Consider the following 20857-nt stretch of genomic DNA (forward strand, 5'->3'; position numbering starts at 1 on the left):
CAATGCTGCTGCTGCTATGGCTCCTGAGTGGTACAAAGAAAAATATGTTCATATTACACCAACTCTGGCATAGTTCCAGTGGATACCTCTGCAGTTAAGGATCCAGTTTTCATATCCTTTAGTTCACTTATAAATGCTTACTTGGGCATGCTCCTAAGTATCTGTCAGAGATGTTACATATTGTTGCACCCTGTTGAATGCTTAGGTCAGCTGGTCAGCAGCTGTTAATAGTTCCAAGCATCAGACTGGCCTCTACTGCCTTTGCAGTCACAGCTCTGTAATTCTTCCCCTCCACATCAGGTTGTCTGATGTTACTTCCAGTGTGAACCTAGGTTAACACTCACTGATTACTCACAGCATTTTTTCCATTTCCCATGGGGCTGCCACAGGAAAGGCCTCCATATATTTGATTTAGCACAGATTTTTACACGGGATTCTTTTCCTGACGCCACTAGGGACATCTGTCTCTGGGGCTACACTAGCTTGTTCGCCCCTAATTCTACAGCTAAATACTTTGTCCCTCCATGCAAACTCCTGTGGTACAAATTATATGGCAATTTTGGAATTTTTTTAAAAAGTTGTTGAAAAAAGGGAAAATAATATTTCTTTCTTACGTACCTTACTTAATATGCACAAAGCTCAAATACTACAAGATGTATTTGCAATGATTTGTGTGTTATAAAACCCAAAGTTTTGCTCACAGAAGCCAAACCGCTGAAATAGGAAACTCTGGGAAGACTTTTTTTTTAGAATGCGTTTCACATGCCAGAGATACCTAAAATGACAGGGTTTGGGCTTGAGGCAAAAGGAAAGGTGGAAGCAGGCTTTGACCTAGGGTTAAAGGGGCCGGACCATGAGGTAGCTCAAACACAGATAATTTTGTTGTAGTTATTTTCTTATTATCTAATTCTATCTCTAAAAGTGGTCAGGTTTTTTCCCCTCCTGTTTTGTGAAAACTTGTCAACGTCATGCCATGTCGTAGACTTACTGTCAGTTCAAGTGATCTTTTATTATCATCCTTAAAGTTGTTAGAAATGGTAAGAGGTTGTGTTGCTGGATAGATGAAAGGGGCTCAAATGTGAAAATGCACTGTTGACCATTTTTAATAAAGGATAGGGAGCAAAATATGTGTATAGGTGGGTCGTGCTCAAGTTAGCCCTGCTAGAGTTACCATCTTCTTCCAAAACACCCTATTCAGGAATGTTGGGGTCATGGCAAGGGTGAAAAAGCCTGAAGCTTTTAATGTCACTGGTCAGCGCCTTTCAACCTGGGGGTTTTAGCCATTGGGATTGACATAAATCTGCTTTTTTTTCTATCTTTTTTTTGTCCTATGGTAGCAGTGATATTTATCATTGGCCTTTGATTTTAGGCCAAAAAAATAGAGACTGAATCTAAAAGATGTTTGTGGGGTTTTTTGTGACTCTTGTGTTTGAATTCATCGATTTTGATTAATTAACATTATATTGGTCCACATAGTCACATTTTCAGGAAGCCATAGGAGCCCTTGACCTTGAACTGTACAACACTGCGGTGACCACTGATTTATTCAGGTTCTTGGAAGTTTTTAATACAAACTGGAATTAACTGGATCATTGTGGGGAAAATCTGCCTTTTTCTGTTAAGGTCAGTCTCAGGCTAATCAGGTACTACCGTTAATTTTGTCATTCTGGGAAATTAGGATGGAAGCTCCTTTTCATCTCGACTGCTGTGATAATTAGTTAACAGTGACGGATGCTTTTACAGTCTGTCAGGCTGAGAATCAGACTTATGCAGAGCTTTTACTGCTTCACATGCAGCTGATTAACAAATGCTCTGTAAAATTCTGCACAGACAACATGGTAGAGTTAGAAGTTTATATTTATTTAGCATTTGCTGCCAGCGTCTCTGCCCAGGAAAACCTTTGTTATGTTAACTAAAGTTTAATGTGTCCATATATCAAGTACATTTGCCACATCTGTGATCCAACATCCTAGGACTTTTTACAGTTAGCTTGGTCTTATTTTTTAATTTTGAAAGGCATTTGTTTTGATGTCTCACTGTGGGATGTGCCTCCCTACGTATTCCTCATAAGCATTTATCTCTTTCCCACAGTCCTGATTGGCTGGTTATTACAACAACTACGTTGGGCAGAATCACCCATCTTTAAGTTGCACTATTCCATAGCCGTTAGTCAAATAGCTCTATAATTCATTTAAGATAAGATTACAGTTATCTGTAAATTCATCCAGATGCCTCCTTATTTATTAGTCATTTCTAAAGTAATTAAGAATCATAGCCTTTCCACCAAGCTGACCAACAAAAAACACTCCAACATACTTACCCTTTTCTGTGTTGCATCAATTTGGGTTGTCTAGACAGTCATTCTTCTTTCTTCAAAATAACTTACAAAACAGCGAGTCGGTGGCTGCAGGAGTTGCAGCGCATATTTAATTCCTATTCAGACCACATGTGCTTCCATTCTCAGCTGGTGCAACTCTTCCCTCCATAGACTAAAAAAAATAAAACAATGTCTTCTGGATAACAGCTGAAGAACAATGTTTCAATTTTGCTTTTCTCTGTAGGTATAGTTACGCCATTAGTAAAGTTAAATGTCAGTGTGACAACTTTATATCCCAAATCACACTGTAGTGGCGCTTTTTTTCTTTGTTAATGGTTATACTGTAATGTTGCTTTAGGCATTTTTGCAAATGTATCTATCTAAATGCATCTAAATATGTAAATTCTCAGTATATTCACATACATTTTTTTGGCAACTTTATACAGAAATGAGTGAAAAAGTTCATTGTTATATTGACAGTAGTAAAAGTATAAAGCATCAGATTAAGCGATGCTTCAGATTACTGAAGTAATTTCCAGGGGGCGTAATTTCCCCAAATAATCACACCCAACCAATATAACTCCCCCAATAAAATTATGAATTATCTTGCATAAATAGGCTGTTGATTTTCTTTACTCATTTCAGTTATTACCAGCAAAGTAGTTGCATGTTTAATCAGCTGGGAATTTACCCAGATTTATTTATTTATTTAGACAGATCTTGACCCCCCCCCCCCCCCCCCCCCCCCCCGAATTTCAGCATAAAGTTACGCCGATGTTACTGAGGGAACACATAAATGGGAGGTGGAGGTTATGATATTTCATAACTTCCTACTCATACTTAAAGAGAAGTGAAAAAGAATAATGAATGACTTGTTACCGTTTTTTTGGGAGGGGGGGTTTGTCTGGGTATTTGACTCAGAGTTGATCAGGAACAACTAATAAAGGAAGTACATAGACTTAAAGAAACTCCCAATCAGGAGTAATAATCAGGAGACAATACTGTCAGACCTTCTGAATCAACAAATCACATAAACAGAAACCATCTGACGAAGTGGAAGTAGGCTAAAAGATTCACAAAAGGCAACACATCATGCCAGGATCTAAAGAGACCTGAGAACAAATAAGAAACAAAGTCATCAGCATCTGTCAGTCTGAAAAGGGTTAATAAGCCGTTTCTAGACCAAACCATTACCCATAAATGGAGAAAACCTGGAACAGTGGTGAATCTTATGATTGGCCTACTAAAATTACTGTAAAAGTGACTCCTGACTCATCCAGGAGGTCATAAAGAACCCAGAACAACATCTAAAGAATTCAAGTTATTGGCAGTGTTTATAATTCAATAATAAGAAAGAGACTGGGGGGAAAAATGGCATCCATGGCTGAGAAGATTAAAAACACAAACCCTAATGCTGACCAAAAAGAACACAAAGGCTCATCTCACGTTTGCCAAACCTGTATTTTATATTTACACGGGTTATATTTGTCTAATATTAAAATTTGTTGTGTGAGAAAATATGCAAAAAAAAAAGAGAAAAGAAATCAGAACTAAATTATTTTTAATGTATTTACTGCAAAAGCCCACAGTGGAAGGTGCATTGCTGTAACCTACATGCTTCACATTTACATTACGTTGCACTGCAACTTCCAGAAAGAAGAGCAAGTTTCAAGCAAAACTCTGAAATGGGCTGAGGAGAAAAGGCTGATGAGGCTTATTCATCAGCTTTGTCATGGATTTGTAGGAAGCAAAAACCAGGGGAGAAAAGAGCTGATGATGGGGCTCGTTGAGGCAGCATGTTCACCGTGTTAGCAAGGAAACACAGGAGGGTTTGGGGCTGATAATGCTTGTTGAGGCTGCATAAGTGTGTGCGTGTGTGATTTTGTCCATGCACACTCTTGTTGAAGCAGCACACTTGCTGTGCTGTGCGAGGATTGAGGGCGACTCTATTGAGATGATGCTTGTTAATTCTGCCTCAAGTGAAGAGGGCCAAAGCAATGATTGAAAACAAGAGCAAACAAGAGAGACGAAACAAGATTGGCCCCGGCATTTTGATGAGCGTTTGCTTTTGAAAAGGAGGAAGAAAAGCAGATAAATGTCAGCGATGCATCCATCAGTGATGGCACAAAATGATAAGTCCCCAAAAATCAACTAAATATGTCAGAAATAAATTTTGATTTGCTTAACGGGAAATTCAAGTGGCACAAAATGTTGACTAGGAATAACTGATCCCCTTTTTTTCCATTAGCGTTCTACTTTTAAAATCTCTTTGCTTTATTTGAATTTTAGGTTAATCTAGAAGTACAATACATGGATCTTCTATTGTGGCTGTTTAAAAACGGTCTTTAAATGTAGTCTACAGTATATCAAACAGTACAACCCTAACCAAATGTATGGCAGGTATCACCAATGTCACAAATAACTCTACTTCAGGTGACTCAACAGGGTTATGAAGCCCCAAACCATCATCTGTGAATTTTCAACTGACCAAATGTTGTTTAGTGAACTCTGTAAAGAAATAAGCCCATCATAAATTCTCAAAATCCAAAGGTATTCAAATTTAAATCAAAGAAATATAAGAAAAGTGTAGCCATGTGTGAATTTTCACTGTTTGGGAATCATTTCAGCTCCACAATCAGCAACGCAAGCCAAAAACAATCTGAAATACTGCCCTGCAGCCCAAGTTGTAGTAAACACTCCGACTTGAACACACTGTTTACTCACACTACTGGCATCACCGGATGCCATGTCTGTGCTCTTGCATAAGGATGTGTGTCCCTACATGTGTGTGGGTGCGTGTGGGGGTGTATGGGGGCGAGATGGATGCAGGTGAACAGCTTGCAAGGGCCAACAGTTCTGCAGGCCAGTCTCGCGCATCACTTGACAGCCATGCCCGATGAAGTCCTACGCACAAATGAACTTGTTAAGCAAATGAGTGAACAAGCAAGGGAGGGGTGTGGGTATGGGTGAAGGGTAGCGGCAGGAGTGGGTAGGTGCACATGGCTACAGCAGCCCCTGCTAAACCTGCCTTCCTGTCTGCGCATATCACCCCTCTTTTCCTTTTCCCTTTCTGTCATTCTATCCTCTCAGAGAGCTCTCGCTATGCGACTCTATTTCAGTCTGCCTCTTCCCATCTCTCTCCTTCACTCAGCTCATGTAATACTATTGTTTTATTAGAGAACAGCCTATTTCTGATTTGGATTGGGAGATTATCCTCACAATGTCTTGACAAGGTACTGTCATCCTATATTCACAAATAGTGGACCGTAAAACAGACTGTCGCAACAGATCAGGGCTTTGCGTGAGATGGTAATGGTTACGCAAAATATGATGACATTTTCATGGTATTTACATGCATCGGCATGTGGCTGAGATACACAAACAGGGCTGAAAATGTGGAGACAGTTGGAGAGTTGGTGTTTCTTTCCGTCCTCCTTCCTGAAATAAAACTCTCCGATCACATCACCTGCGCTGACTACATACATATGTAATATTAATGTGCGGCACATAAATGAAAATATAAGGGTGCACTTGCATTCACTTTTAGAAACTCGTGCAGTCAGTCATAATAACAGTGCCCTAACCTTTGTCCTGACCACACCCATCTTCCTTGCCCCTTCTTAGACCCAGCCCCCACCATACTTATAAAGATGTCTACACATCTAGCCCCCCCCCCCACCTTCCTTTTCCCCCTAGGGAAGGCATTTGGGGATTCCAGCATGGTAAGTGTAGTGCTATAAATATCACAGAGGTAGAGAAGTTGGCCATTCACAAGAACGTTGGGAGCATTTGAGGGGCTCATGCTGCTTTTCCAAGTTCCCCCACCATGAAAACTTATCTCAAGGTAAGGAGGTGAATGACATAGTCCGGATGTTTAAACGTGGAGGTCCTTTTCAGATTGCAAATGACTCAAGAAATGTAAAGTAAAAAAGAGACCTCTCTAAACAGATTCATGTGAGAATGTAAATGTCTGCTGCAGCTAAAAAAGACATTAGGTGGTCTTTAAACTACCACCTTATTTCTAAAACAGGTCACTGTCATGTTGGACTGTGTGAGAGTGGAATACTGTGGACAATCTGCCAACCTGATTCTTCAGAAATTGGATAAACTGGGTAGAAACAGCAAGTGGAAGATCATGGCACATACTTATGGGCAGCATTACCACATATTTATGGTGTTGTACTTGGTTGTACATATGACAGAATTGCAAAGAATAGCAAAAAAAATCCCACAGACATTCTTCCTTTCTCACATTATTTGTTGGAAACTTGGAAACAGTTGTGAAACTGAAAAGAAGCATGCTGATGCTTTAACTTTATCCAGGTATGTTCAGGAGAATTGTCGAGACACTTTCTAATGGGTTTCAGGGCTGTAGAAATGCCTCCCAAATGACACCTCAAATCAATCTATCCCTAACCAGCTTAATCACTGAGATCTCATGTTTAATGTATTTTGGGAAGAGTAACATGCATTTAGAGCTTCCTACTGATCGGCCAAGCACTTGCTTTGTAGATCATGAAAGGAGGTTTCCTTTGTATTTTTCTATATAGCAACTTGCGGACAGGCTCTAGTAGGTTACTCTTCAACTATGCCATTGCTCACACTCTTTGGCTAGCTGTCATGATATTTTGATACACTCCTCTGTGCTTAATTTCATTCACTTGTGAATGTGTCACTCCTAAATATGTGCACCTGGAAGCATAGCTGAATGTTAATACATCAGCACTTTTTAAAAGTGAAATAGAGATGCCTGACCTTATGAAAGACACTCAGCATAGGGAGTAACGTAACCTGTAGGTGACCCTAGCTTCTGGGCAGTCATCTATCCACCGTTCATCTGACAGTGCTTGGTTTTCTCTCATCCTCCTCTCTCCTCCTCCCAACACCCCATCCATTGGTTTCAATTAATCAGCCATGGAGCGGAATTTATTCAGTCCCTGCCCAGTGGGATTCTTTGGTATGTGGCCCCAATGGTAGCAGGTTGAGAAGCCACGGTCTGCAGTGTCTTTAGGCCTATTACTCTCACCTCACAGCCCACTCATAAAGAGAGCTTTGAGCAGACTGTTTTTGCGGGGGGATCCGGTAGGCTTTTTGTACCATAATAACCAATTGGATTGAGTCACTGCAGACAGACATGTTTACTAAGCTCCTGCATAGGTGGAGTGAGAGAGATTACATGTGCCACAATCAAACACCAGGGCCCTGATTACTGGCTGGAGGACAGTCTGGGAAAATGATAATGTTTCTTCCCTGATCACCTAGAACTGGTGTTGACATTTTATTTCACTAGTAGTATCAGGACTGTATATGTAAAATGGTGAGCAACATGTTGGGTTGCAAAGTGGTTTGCAGTGGGGCAGGAACTATATACATACTAAATTATCTTAAGCAGCATGTTTGTTATAAGACTAAAATAGGATGCACAGATGGGAATCGGCTGAGGCCCCAGGTGGTGTTGGCCAGCATTTACATATAAGCTGTTGATCTGCTGGGATTGAGCATGGTCTTCTTGAACTAACATTATACTAATTTTTTGCATAACTATGATTTAAATGTAAAAGAAGATTGAATGAAAAGCACGATGAACTGATGGGGAGGAACAGAATATACTGTTAAATCCTTCTTGAAGAGTTATTCTTTTAACATTTAATAGCCTTTGATTTCTCGTAGAATTTATGGACATGAATATACTGAATACTTTCTGTAGTTTTCCTCTTTGAATGACATTTGACCTTTGCTTTTAATTTCGAGAGACTGGGTGAGTTATTCTGGTGCTAGAGGTCCTTTTAAACTGAATCAAAGCTCTACATAGTGCCTAAAATACAAAACTAGTGGTTTAGAGATCTGGTTTTACATTTGGAGCTGCTTGTGAGATTGCACACAAAATACACCTGACTACCGATTTGACAAATAGTGTGTGAGACATCAGATGCAGTTATGTGGTCTGTAGTTATGTAGCAAACAGGTAAAGCATTTGTAGATGTTCCAGAAGGATCGTTTCTTGGACCTCTTTTATTTACTCTGTAGACAAACAATATTATCTTTGCCACCCAAAACTGTAATGTACATTTTTATGTAGATTACACTATTTTATATGCCACTGGCTCCTTCCTTGACCAGCACATATACAGTCTGCTTATGATACAGTATATTTCAGAAATCCTTTCATCAGACAAAAGCTGTTTTAAACTCTGATGAAACTAAGTGCACAATATTCACCAGGTCACCTGAAAGTATCCAGCCTACAGTCTGTATTCAAACCCTCCACGGTTATAAAATTGAAAATGATTACACTTGATTAAGGCGATTTTGTTTATATGAATGTTCATCCACCTTGAAGCCTCTTTATTCTTTGTATCTGTCTGTTATGATTTATCACAGGCCATTCTTTTCTTACTCACCATTTCATCATATAATGATGCAACATGGCTCTACTGCAGACTGGCTGCTTACCTCCTTGATTGAATTTAAACACAGAACTCACAATGACAGGTCAAAGGACACTTTAACATTAGCTGTGCCTCTTATTTACACTAAACCTGCAAAAACTACATACAATTTATGTTTATAATAACAGCTATTTTATTTCTCTTTGCACTGCTGGTCAAATCCAGATTGGTGAGTCAGTGACTGTAATGCTAATGAAAAATTTAATCTATACAGTTTTAACTGGATTAGGACAAAACCTTGACATTTTTTTTAATCAACCCATATATGCACACTGATTTAGACAGACCTATCCCCAGTCTCCATTTCCTTTATGTGTCACATTTCTTTCCCTTATCCAGTTCCACTTCAAGTTCATAAACCCAAATGAGGTATTAAGAACTTACTGACCCAATTTGAATTAAAATAGCTGAAGTTTCGTGAAACAACAAGGTCTGTTTTAATAATAACACCTGGATATCACAAAGTAGCATGTACGTACATAATACAGCAGCATGAGTGTGCACATGCTAATTATATATTGGATCTTGTGTGGGTTTTCCCTCACATATATGACAGTATATAATGAAATGGTGACCAAAAATGGTCAAAAACAAATAAAGTAAGTAAAATAATCACAGTTCCTATCTGGTACGGCTGATTAAGGCAACGTCCACATGTAAAAAGGCCATCTTTCACTGGCTGCTGTAATAAAGCTCCATCTTTACCACAGCTGTTTGAGATTTGAATGGACAAAAGCAGTCAGACTGATGTTGTGACAATTTATTTCAATGAGTGCTTCTTTAAAAAGGCTAATAATGGCACCTAGGATAGGTCTTCATTTCAAATATGCTTTCATGCGTAACCACAACGAATGTGTGCTTTCTGTAGGGCTCTAACACTGTAGCATAATGTTTCCCTCCCTTGTAGTGTTTTCAAACACAATAAGGAGTGCTTAAGGATGATTTGCAGAGCACAATTACAACCACGAATAGTAACATCTGGATTTATATGAGGAAAACAGAGATTCCGGTCACAACATCTACAATCACATATAAGTAACCGGAGCATCTATAAGCGTTTAAAAGACATTTTATGTTACAAATGAATCTTGATTTGTGGCTGTTTTTTATTCAGGTCACACCCAAAACTACAAGTGTTATTAGGCAACAGTACAAACACTGTAATCTCATCCCCACATAAGAAAAAGGCAGACTAATCAGAGCCTGTGTGAAATTAACAGCTGTTGTTACTCACCTACAGTGGCTTGCAAAAGTATTCGGCCCCCTTGAACTTTCCCACATTTTGTCACATTACAGCCACAAACATGAATCAATTTTATTGGAATTCCACGTGAAAGACCAATACAAAGTGGTGTACACGTGAGAAGTGGAACGAAAATCATACATGATTCCAACCATTTTTTACAAATAAATAACTGAAAAGTGGGGTGTGCGTAATTATTCAGCCCCCTTTGGTCTGAGTGCAGTCAGTTGCCCATAGACATTGCCTGATGAGTGCTAATGACTAAATAGAGTGTGCCTGTGTGTAATCTAATGTCAGTACAAATACAGCTGCTCTGTGACGGCCTCAGAGGTTGTCTAAGAGCTGGAGCTGTTTTGCAAAGAAGAATGGGCAAGGATTTCAGTCTCTAGATGTGCAAAGCTGGTAGAGACATACCCATTCATATTCCGCCAGACCAGTTAGCTGATGCCCTAGGCCCTCTTGCTAGCCATCTCTCGCTCACTGTAAGAAATCTCGGAGTGTTCCTGGATAGCTCTTTTAAACTTGAGAAACCGGTCTCCACTGTGGTATAAAACAGCTTTTACCAGTTGCGTCAGATATCCAAAGCAAAGCCGTTCCTTCCTTTAAAGGTCCTTGAAAAGCTTATCCACACATTTATCACATCCAGATTGGACTACTGTAACTCCCTCTACTTGGGCCTCCAACACTCTTCTCTTTACCGGCTTCAGTTAGTTCAGAATGCAGCTGCGCATCTCTTAACAGGTACTAGAATCTATGAACATATCACTCCAATTTTAGCCATCTTACATTGGCTCCCTGTTAAATATCGTATAGATTTTAAAATTCTTTTGTTCACTTTTAAAATTCTAAATAATTTAGCGCCCAGCTATCTTTCCGAACTCCACCGCTTGTACAATCCCAATAGAGCACTTAGATCATCCAATCAGATGCTCCTAGCACAACCTAGGTCTCGACTGAAGTCGAGAGGTGGCCGGGCCTTTGCTACCGTAGCACCTAGACCAGGGGTGCCCAATCCCAGTCCTCGAGAGCTACTGTCCTGCAGCTTTTAGATGCATCCCTACTCCAACACAGCTGAATCAAATGGTTTGATTGCCTCTTCAGCATGCCATCAAGTTTGGCAAATGCCTGATAACAAGCCATTCATTTGATTCAGGTGTGTCGGAACAAGGATCCATCTAAAAGCTGCAGGACAGTAGCTCTCGAGGACTGGGATTGGGCACCCCTGACCTAGACTCTGGAATAACCTCCCTGTTGATATTCGTGCCGCCGAGTCTATCCAGTCTTTTAAATCACGTCCAATAAAATTGATTCATGTTTATGGCTGTAATGTGACAAAATGTGGAAAAGTTCAAGGGGACCGAATACTTTTGCAAGCCACTGTACATTACAGCATCTGTAAAGAGCTTTGCATTTACTGTGGAAACCTTTGGTACAGTCGCCCCACAGTGCTGTTGCATGTCATAGACATATGAATTATTAGCAGGATAATTCCAGTTTATGGCATACAAAAATTATTATCAAATCCTATTTAGTTGAATTGTTTTTCTTACTAAACCACTTCTGTCCTGAATATACATATCACACAACTGATGGTGTCTCTAAAATAAACATGGATGTAACTATTTGCTTAAAGAAGCCATTTAAACTTTCACTGGATGGAACTTGCAAATGTGCATGGAGAACCAGCTTCCCATGTGAGACCGCTGAACTGTCGGTAAAATGCCATCGCTCTACAGGAGATGTCTCAAAAATACATTTCTTTCAGATAGGAAATGGCACGCACAGTAAGCAGTTGCACGATATTAACAAATCACATTCTGTTAGGAGAGATTATCAAGTCTTTGCAGAGCCCAGCACTGTGCTCACTGCTCTCTGGTTGGGATTGTATGTGGAGCTGTGACTATTGAAGTGTGTGAGAGAGATGGAAGTAGTACAGGGAATTTTCAAAATAAGAGAAGCACCAGTACACTGTGCTCTAAGAACATAGTGTCCTAACCACATTTGTGGTTGTAGAAGCAAAAGTAAATTTTGTGTGCGTGTGCGCGTGCATGTGCGTTTCCATAAGCTGAAAGGAATTTTGTTGTTCTTGTCACACTCCAGTGGACAGTATCTCTTACAAACATGGCTGCAGCTGTCAGGAGATGTCGGTTTGAAGGTTTGTGCTGCTGTCTGTCAAATTGACCCGGTGTGTGCATTTAAATGCATGTGTGTGTGATATTGTGTATAGTCCACAAAGCTGAAGTGCTCTCTGTGGGCTGTGAGAGGAGGGAGGATGAGCAACAGCAACTTCAAGAGGAAACACATGAGGGGAGAGGTGCAGCGGCGGGATAAAACTGAATTACTTTTGCAGCGAGAACACAAACCAATAAGTTCTATTACATTTATTTAATATTTATGACAGGTTTCCAAAACGAGCAGGCGGTGATACTTGACACTGATGTTGAATGTGATACATCCTAACATGCTTTTCATTTATTTACACGTCTATGTTTTTTTGTTCTGGTTTTTTTGATAAAGCGTTACCTGCAGCAGACATGTGACATGCTGCGAAAAACATCTTAGTGAGTTTTTGAAGGGTTGTACATCCGTCCTACTGGAGAGCATTTATTCTCTTCACAGAACACCTGCAAACCTTTGTAGAGTGACACATGCTTGTGTAAATCGCACTGATTCCGCCTTATGTCACTTTCCATTCTAAGCCTGCACAATGCAGATCAGCAGTTCTCGTTTCATTTACATTTCAGGCACTGAGCTGACAGTCTTTTCAAGTTAAGCTTCTGGGAGAGAAGAGTTAGATGGTCTTATTTTGTCAGCTGCAGTTTGACAAAATGTTGGAGTCCCACTTGTGAGATTACTTTTACAGAATAGGTAACTAATGGCCCTTAGTACTATTGCGAGTATCGATGTATCGTTACTGCTGAGTGCCCATATGCAGCAGGCTCTGAACATAATTAAACGCTGGCTAATCAGAAATGAATCAGACACGAGCTGAAGCCAATACTTGATTTCAGCATGTGAAAGCAAAAGTACAAACCTGCCTCAGCTCCATCTGTTCTGTTTATTTGGTGCTGGTGCAGAGCATTCAGCTAATCACACTTCCTGTCACCTTGTTATTTCTTAACAATCATTTAGTAAAATGATAGAGATGCGACTTGTGTTGTACAGCCACAAATGATGTCATTTGATATTTTACTGAATGTGTCTAACAGGTTCAGTGTGTCAATGGTTCAAAGTCATTTTTAAATATATTTTTGTATTTTAGTTTCTGTTTGGTTGCCATCTTTTTTGGTTGTTTTTATATTTAGATTACTTTTTTTTTAAATGTAAATCATGTTTTTGTATGTCTATGTTTCATTAAACTATTGCTATAAAACTCTATTTAGACATTTTGAACTCCACGAGTCAGTTTCCTCAATGAGGCTGAATAATAATTTGTTATTCTTGTAGTCTCTGTTTTTTAACAACATAGGCTAAAAATGAAGCTATTATGGGAATGTCTTAGACACCTCTGGTTTAAACATAACATGAGGTTGTACAGAAGTCTATGGGACTCTGCAGTTCCCTCACTAGTTTAATGTCTTAATAAATACAACACAATGCTGATGTTGCAAATTTTGGTTCCACATTAGAGTCAAATAGGAGGATAAATCAGCTATGCTTTTCTTTGTAGCTGACAAGTAACTATCCTATGAGCGTTCACTGTCCCTTGGTTTCTCTTGTGTAAAATTAGTTACACAGAAGGCGCTGCACCAAAAATGTCCCTGTGACTGGTTTGACTACTAACTGTGGTTTGTATGGGAAATGATAACTTGTCTGCAGATGCTCGCAAGCTTCCAAGTGAAACTTCAAAATGTACATTGGAAACCAGAAATGGAAATTATTTACTTTCAAAGTAAAAGTTGCCAATTATCTTTACTTTGAAGGCAATTTCTGGTTTGCGTCACGCTTTTTCAAGTTTAGCAAGGGCTCGGAGGGTAAATGGCAAATGTTTGCAGACAAGTCGGCGTCTTCAACACAGCACAGGCGACGACAGTAATCTGCTTTCGACCAAAGTAAAGTCACAAGGAGGTTTCTGGTACAGCACGCTCTTTGTGACCCTGGTCAGGAAATGCACTCATTATATGAAGTGTAATGTGACATGATTTAGGAACTGCATGTAAGCTGAACAAATTTTGTGGTTCTCATTTTAAGTCTGTCTTTTTGAGCAGTTTTGAGTACCAAAGCAGCAACTGAGATGATAGAGTCATGAGTCTCAGTGAAGTCACCGTCACTCGAAAGAGACCCTGGAAAGAGAGAGAATTTTTAAGCTAAACAGAAGGAGAGCCACGGGGAGAGGGCACGCGTGGGTCTTATATAAAGCCCAGATGGTTCTAGGGAAGCGCATGATGGGGACATGGAAGGGTGGAGGGAAATAGAGAGCGGAATCTGTGCATCTGACTGAGTGACCGAAGGGACCTGGGAGCCAACACCACAGGCTACAACACCTGGATGGAAAGATACAGATATTGGGGTCAGTCAAGGAAGCAAGGGGTGTCATGAAAAACACAAAGTTTTGCTTGTGCGCAGCGCAAACAGGTGTGTGTGTGTGTGTGTGTGTGTGTGTGTGTGTGTGTGTGTGTGTGTGTGTATAAAGTAGTTAAACTTTTTATTTTTTGCTACAGATCGGCCTTAAGTCAGCTTCAGTAAACCCAACAATGATCTCCAAACACTATACATTTGCCTTATACGTTTTCTGATAAAGCACTTTCAAAATGACGTATCTCAGTCTGCTCGTCCACATCTTCAAGCAAATGTTGTGTTTTCCACATAGTGTTAGTCCAAGAATTACTGCTGCCGGGCATCCATTTCTGGACAAATCCAGCAAGCCACAGGACCCAACAAAGCAGATGAAGGAGGCTTTACTGCATCTAAATGAGCAAACGAGTCTGGAAAATGTATGCTATCCAAAGCCCAACCTCTAAACATCTACATGTTAAGTGCTCTCAGATGGTTAATTTAGCTTTTGAGAGTTTAAGATGGTGACATCTGACCTCAATATTTTGTGTTACTTTTTTTTTTTGGGGGGGGGGTTATATTCAAAATGATAAAGGTACACTATATAAAAGCTCAAGTTGCCCAGTTAAAACTATAAATGCTCCCATAACTTTTATATGAATTGGTGAACTTGGATGGAAGGATGGATGGAGACTGCTGCATGAAAAATAGTTTCTCATGATGCAAAAGAAAGATGGTGCCTCATAATTATCCTGCTCTCTGATCGATGAGGACTATTCCCTGTGATTAAATAGTTGCCTGCTTTTTCTTCAGAGTGATTTTAGGTGTGACCTTTAATCTTGTCTTGATGATACTGTTGTGTTACTAAGCAACCAGTCGGGACTGGTTGCATGTTTCAGATAGCTGCAAATACTCTGAAATGTAATCCCCAGCATGTTGTCTTTCCTGTTTACAGCAAGTTAGCTAAGCTAAGCTACTGCTGGCTGTCCGTTTGCATATGGCATACGTAAGAGCAGTATCAGGTTTCTCATCTGACTGTGACCAAATAAGTGTGTTTCCCAAAAAAGGTCTGACCTAATTGGATACCAATTCATTCCAATGTATTTTATTGCTACAAGAATAATCAGGTTTTTCACAGTAAATAATGATTTTTGCATTTTAAATGTATGAACTTTGCACTGACACAGTGTCTGTTTTTCAAAAGATTCGTGTCCACTGCTTGTTTTCAACTTCAAATTCACTGTGAGAGAGGTGTGTGTGTGTGTGTGTGTGTGTGTGTGTGCCTGTCTTAAAACATCAGGTTGAAGTTTTGAAGAGCTGACACCTAAGATATAGGGGTCAGCACTATTCCTAGTGTTTTGTCTCTTGCTCGTGTTTGTCTGGTCTCGAGCACACAGCGTGTCAACCTGTGTTCGTGTGCATGTGCCTGTGTGTATCTTCTAAAGGCCCACACCTGGTTTCTAATAGGGAAAGACATACAAGAGGCACAGCAAGAACACGCAGCTGTCTCGCATGTTTCTTTTCCTTCCAAAGTCAACTCCAGACGGAGATGTCATAATGTGCGACACGCTGCGCTGGCAGGCCCACCGCTGATGATTTCCACTTGCACGCCGCTGTGGCCGTGGTTTTCACTGCGAACAGCTCCTCGCCCACGACACTTGTGTTTGCTGATCTTCCTGTGTGTCCCACCTGCAGCCTTTAGCCTAGCACGACGAAAGGTCAAGGATGCTAGGGGGAAAAAAAGATCTTTGTTTTGCTCTTCTAACATGCAAGCACAGCTAGACTCAAAGACAAACTACAGGGCTTTGGGGAAAATAAGCACAGCTGTTTGTTTGTTTTGTGCGGTTGTTGCTGTTTTGTTTCTGACTTTAAAAAAATTCTATTTGTAATTTTTTTGTTTATGAACAAGATGTCTCGCCATATTCTGGAAGCATGAAGTGTGAGGCTCGTGGTTCTTTGTCTGTGCACAGTTTTCTCTCCAGAACATCGTGTCCCGAAGTATTTTTGTAATGTTAAAACCAAACATGCAAATCTAAGAAATAATAATATATATTTTTAAACTTTTATGGCATTGCAGAAGAATTACCAGTTTGCTGCTGCACTGAGGGGGTGTGTTTTTATGACCAGTATTCCTCATTTTCGTCAGATTCAAAGCCAATCGCATTGAAAATACCAGGGTATTCATGCGACGAGTCTCAGAGAGCAGCCTCTGCCGCACATAGATAACACAGGGAGCCCGGATGAATGAATGGTGTCATCCATACAGCAAACTGCAAGAGCTTACAAGACATATATTTATATTGGCCAGAACCAGACTGCTGTATAAAAGCCTCTTAAAACAAGAAAAATTCATAAAAAACTGGCAAAGTAAATCCTAATGTAATAGTCCATCCAACCACCTTGCTTTTAACACAAAGTTAAAAACTTAAATGTATGAAAATGAAATAATTATTCCAAATCTTTGCATGCTTTGTCAGGCCAATATCTAAAAGAAAGTTTCAACTTATTTCACATTATGAATCTCATACAAATCTCTCAAAAAATTGTATTCATATATATACAGTACAAATACGTCTACAATAATACAGAGCAAAGCGCAACGATCAGAAGACTCACTGTGAACAAGCCCTTGGCAGCAGCGGGAAGGAAAAACTCCCTTTTAACAGGAAGAAACCTCCAGCAGAACCATAAATAAATACAGAAATTTTACCTCTTGAAAACTTAAAACTATTAAAACAATTTTGCTGTGTTGTTGTACTGACCAAGCCTTTGTCAGTACAACTGAATTACCAGAATGAAGGCTTATCTATGTAAAACCCCAAGACTTCGTAGATCGTAGCGAGGCAGGTGAAGGAATGTATCTCTGGCAGTGCTCAAATTTCACTAAAATAAAGTACATCCTAAATTAGCAGCATTTATTACACTGAAAGAGCACAAGTACCTTGCTGTGCACACACAGACAGACAGACAGCCAGACACAGCTGAGGTTATAGAGGAGGTCAGGACAGAACGACCATCTGATGCCAGCAGATGGAGGGATGCAGGGAGGGAGTGGAGGAAGAGGAGAAGCTGCAAATCAGGACGACATGACCGAAAGCTTATCGGCTGTTCTTAAGGCGCTGATTTCACTTCTCATCCTGTTTGCTCCAGCGCACCCACCTTATGTTTATCTTAAACTTTGCAGTAGATGAGATAGTAGCTTACAGAATATATTCAATGAGCGGGAGTGCAAGCAGTGAATAATTAAACTCCACATGCACTCCAAGATGACTGCTAACAATACTTTCAATCCATTTGAATCCGATGACCAAATAAGGTTTAAAAAAGTAGAAAAAAGAGGCTCTTAGGATTCTTCTCTCTGTCATAGCATCCATTTCCCATTCGTGCTTCTAAATGAGGTGGGGGGGTTTTTCCCTTTTGATTTTTCATTTGCCTGGTGCACTTGCCGGACCTGCTGCAGCAGCACTATCTCAGGAACACACTCGCTTCCGTGTCACCTGAAGTCACCTCTATCTCTCTGTGTGTCTTTGTTGTAGAACGGAGCAGTTCCAGGAGAGCCAGTGAAGAAGGATGAAAACTCCCGGAGAGGGAACTGGGGAAACCAGATTGAGTTTGTCCTCACCAGTGTGGGCTATGCTGTGGGCCTGGGAAATGTCTGGAGGTTTCCATACCTCTGCTACAGAAATGGAGGAGGTAAGCATTACAATGAAGACCTGAGCCCATTATCTTTGCATTGACAAACTAAACTACAGTGTACCCATGTTCATAATATGATACAGACACTGATTTTTATTAAACATCAGAAGCCGCATTTATTATAATTGTTCTATTAATGAGGTCCACATATGTAAACAAGTGGCAATCAGTGTAGTATTGATATCCTGCTCCAGTTCCAGCCTCATATTAATATTCAGTCTCTAGCCTGTATGGAGCCATCAGAAAGAGAGTAATGACATTACTTTGTGCATTTGCTGCTCTTCAGCAGACTTCCACACAGCCTGCCAATCAGAAAAAAGTGGGTTTGAAGTCTAAATAAAAATATTTTCTTTCCCAGGCTAAACTGAGGGGCTGCATTCATTTATTTATTTTTGTACATTTAAATGATGACAAATTACTGCAGTGAAGTCCTAGAATGAAACTGTGAAGCTGAAAAGAAGCTTACTATGTATATATCATATATAACTTGCGTTTTGGAAGAATAAATTCTAATTAAAACAAAAGAAAGTAGACTTAGACTTGTGAACCTTTAGACTTGCTTCCCTCCCATACCTTCCTACCAGGTGTAATACTTCCATATCCATATCCTCATTGGCTCCCTGTTATTACAGGCTCGAAGTAAAAATCCTCCTCCTCACATACAAGTACTTAAATAATGATTTCATATTTAAAGACCTCCATAGTGCCATGTTATCCTAACAAAGCAGTTTGCTCTCCGACTGCTGAGTTACTTGTGGTTCAGAGGATATTCAAAAGTAGAATGAGATTTCTTTCTGCTAAAAGGGGGTTCTTGTGCATAATATAGGCATGCAGATGGACACAGTCTATAGGTTGAGAACTGAGAAAGTTTGGGTTTTCTCAGGGTTCTTTTTCTCTGTTTTTTTTTTGTTGTATTGAGATTGTACTTTGCCCTTATATTCTCTACACTGTATATATGATCAGATATGTGTCAACTTAGAAATAATTCAGTCGCTCAGAGGCAATACCACTGTTATTTAATCAGATGATGTTAGACAGCTGTTTATTCTTGGTGGATACAATAGATATGTTTCCTATCATGGCAACTAGTGCGTGTTTTCAAACTTGTATTTTGGGTTGTAACCCTAGTGTAGTAAGATACTAAGAATTTATCATCAAAAATCCTCTGTTTGAAACAAGATGGCTCCTCTCCCTTTAAGACCCCCCTTCCTTTAACCTCCTAGGACCTGGCGTCCACATACTGTATGTGGACATCACACTTTGGGTTGTCTAGACCAAAATACTAAATTTTGCTCTACAAAGGCCTGATATCCACTTATGAGGCCGTTATACTGCCACTTTCCTATCAAAATTTAAAGCAAATGTCCTCATATGTGGATCCCATTTTTCTCAGAAACAAAAATCTGGTAAAAAAAACAAAAACAACCAAAAAACCCCACGTAATTCTTTGTTTTTACATTCATCAGGTCCCAATCAGCCCAAATGGCAAAGAGAAATTAAAAATGCATGCCATGAAAGAGTTCGGGTCTTAGGGGGTTAAACCTACTTTCTTCTAATTGGCTGCCCCTCTAACAGGGCTTAGAGGGGAGTCCAAAGCCTTCTGTTCTGACTCACGGAAACTACTTTTACATCATTATTCGAAGCATTGTTTAAGTGTTGTTTAAAATGATAATCCAACGCTGTAATCGGATATACAGTTCCAAGAAAAAGTGTTTGAGTTCCAATTTGTTTTGCATATTAGCCACTCTTACATGTTTCAGATGATCAAACGCTTTTAAATATTAGACAAAGAGTAAATCAAATAAAGAGTAATAAAGAGTAAATACAAAATGCAGTTTTGGATTGATGATTTTATTTATTAAGGGAAAAAAACCATCCAAACCTGTCTGGTCCTGTGTGAAAATGTAATTACCCCCAAGTGTGCAGGAGCTTCAGGGAACAAACTGATGGCCGGATATTCCTCTCAGGAATTTTTGGTAGAGAGCAAAATTCATTGCTCCATCAGTTATGGCAAGTTATCCAAGTCCTGAAGCAGCAAAGTAGCTTCAGACCATCAGACTACCACCACCATGTTTGACTGTTGGTATGATGTTCTTTATATGAAATGCTGGGTTAGTTTTCAGCTTTTGTCTCGTCAGTCCACAGAATATTTTCTCACAAGTCTTGGGGAACAGTAAAAAGTTTTTTGGGTTTTTTTTTAGCTAACCTGTGGGTAGTTTTCTCTTGGGACATCTCCCATGGATGCCATTTTTGCTGAGACTCTTTTTTACTTTTGAATCATGAACACTGGCCTTACCTGAGGCAAGTGTGGCCTGCAGTTTTATAGATGTTGGTCTGGGTTCTTTTGTGACCTCCTGGAGGAGTCATCTGTGTACTTTCACTGTAATTTTGGTAGGGCTGCCACTACTGGGAAGGTCCACCACAAAGTTTTCTCCATTTGTGGATATTGGCTCTCACTGTGGCTCACTGAAGTAGCACATCTTTAGAAATGTCTTTGTAACCCTTTCCATACTGAAAGATGTCAGTGACTATATTTCTTAGCTTTGGGATGATGTGTTGCTTTTTGATATCCTTTACCTTGCTTCACTTTGTCAGACAGGTTCTGTTTAAGTGATTTTTTGATTCAGCAGGTCTGGCAGTTATCAGGCTTATGTGTGG

The 20857-nt window shown here is 39.9% G+C and overlaps 1 protein-coding gene across 2 annotated transcripts in view; it reads left to right on the top strand.

Moving 5' to 3' along the window:
* Window positions 1-20857, top strand: part of slc6a9 (solute carrier family 6 member 9) — a 75125-nt gene that overhangs the window by 35403 nt on the left and 18865 nt on the right. For both annotated transcript variants that reach the window (XM_063462878.1, XM_063462877.1), the window contains one exon: window positions 18040-18196. In XM_063462878.1, coding sequence (XP_063318948.1) covers window positions 18040-18196 — 157 coding nt within the window. The remainder of the gene's footprint in view (window positions 1-18039; window positions 18197-20857) is intronic.

Source organism: Pelmatolapia mariae, linkage group LG18 (genome assembly GCF_036321145.2).
Source record: "Pelmatolapia mariae isolate MD_Pm_ZW linkage group LG18, Pm_UMD_F_2, whole genome shotgun sequence".
In the NCBI taxonomy this organism is placed as follows: domain Eukaryota; kingdom Metazoa; phylum Chordata; class Actinopteri; order Cichliformes; family Cichlidae; genus Pelmatolapia; species Pelmatolapia mariae.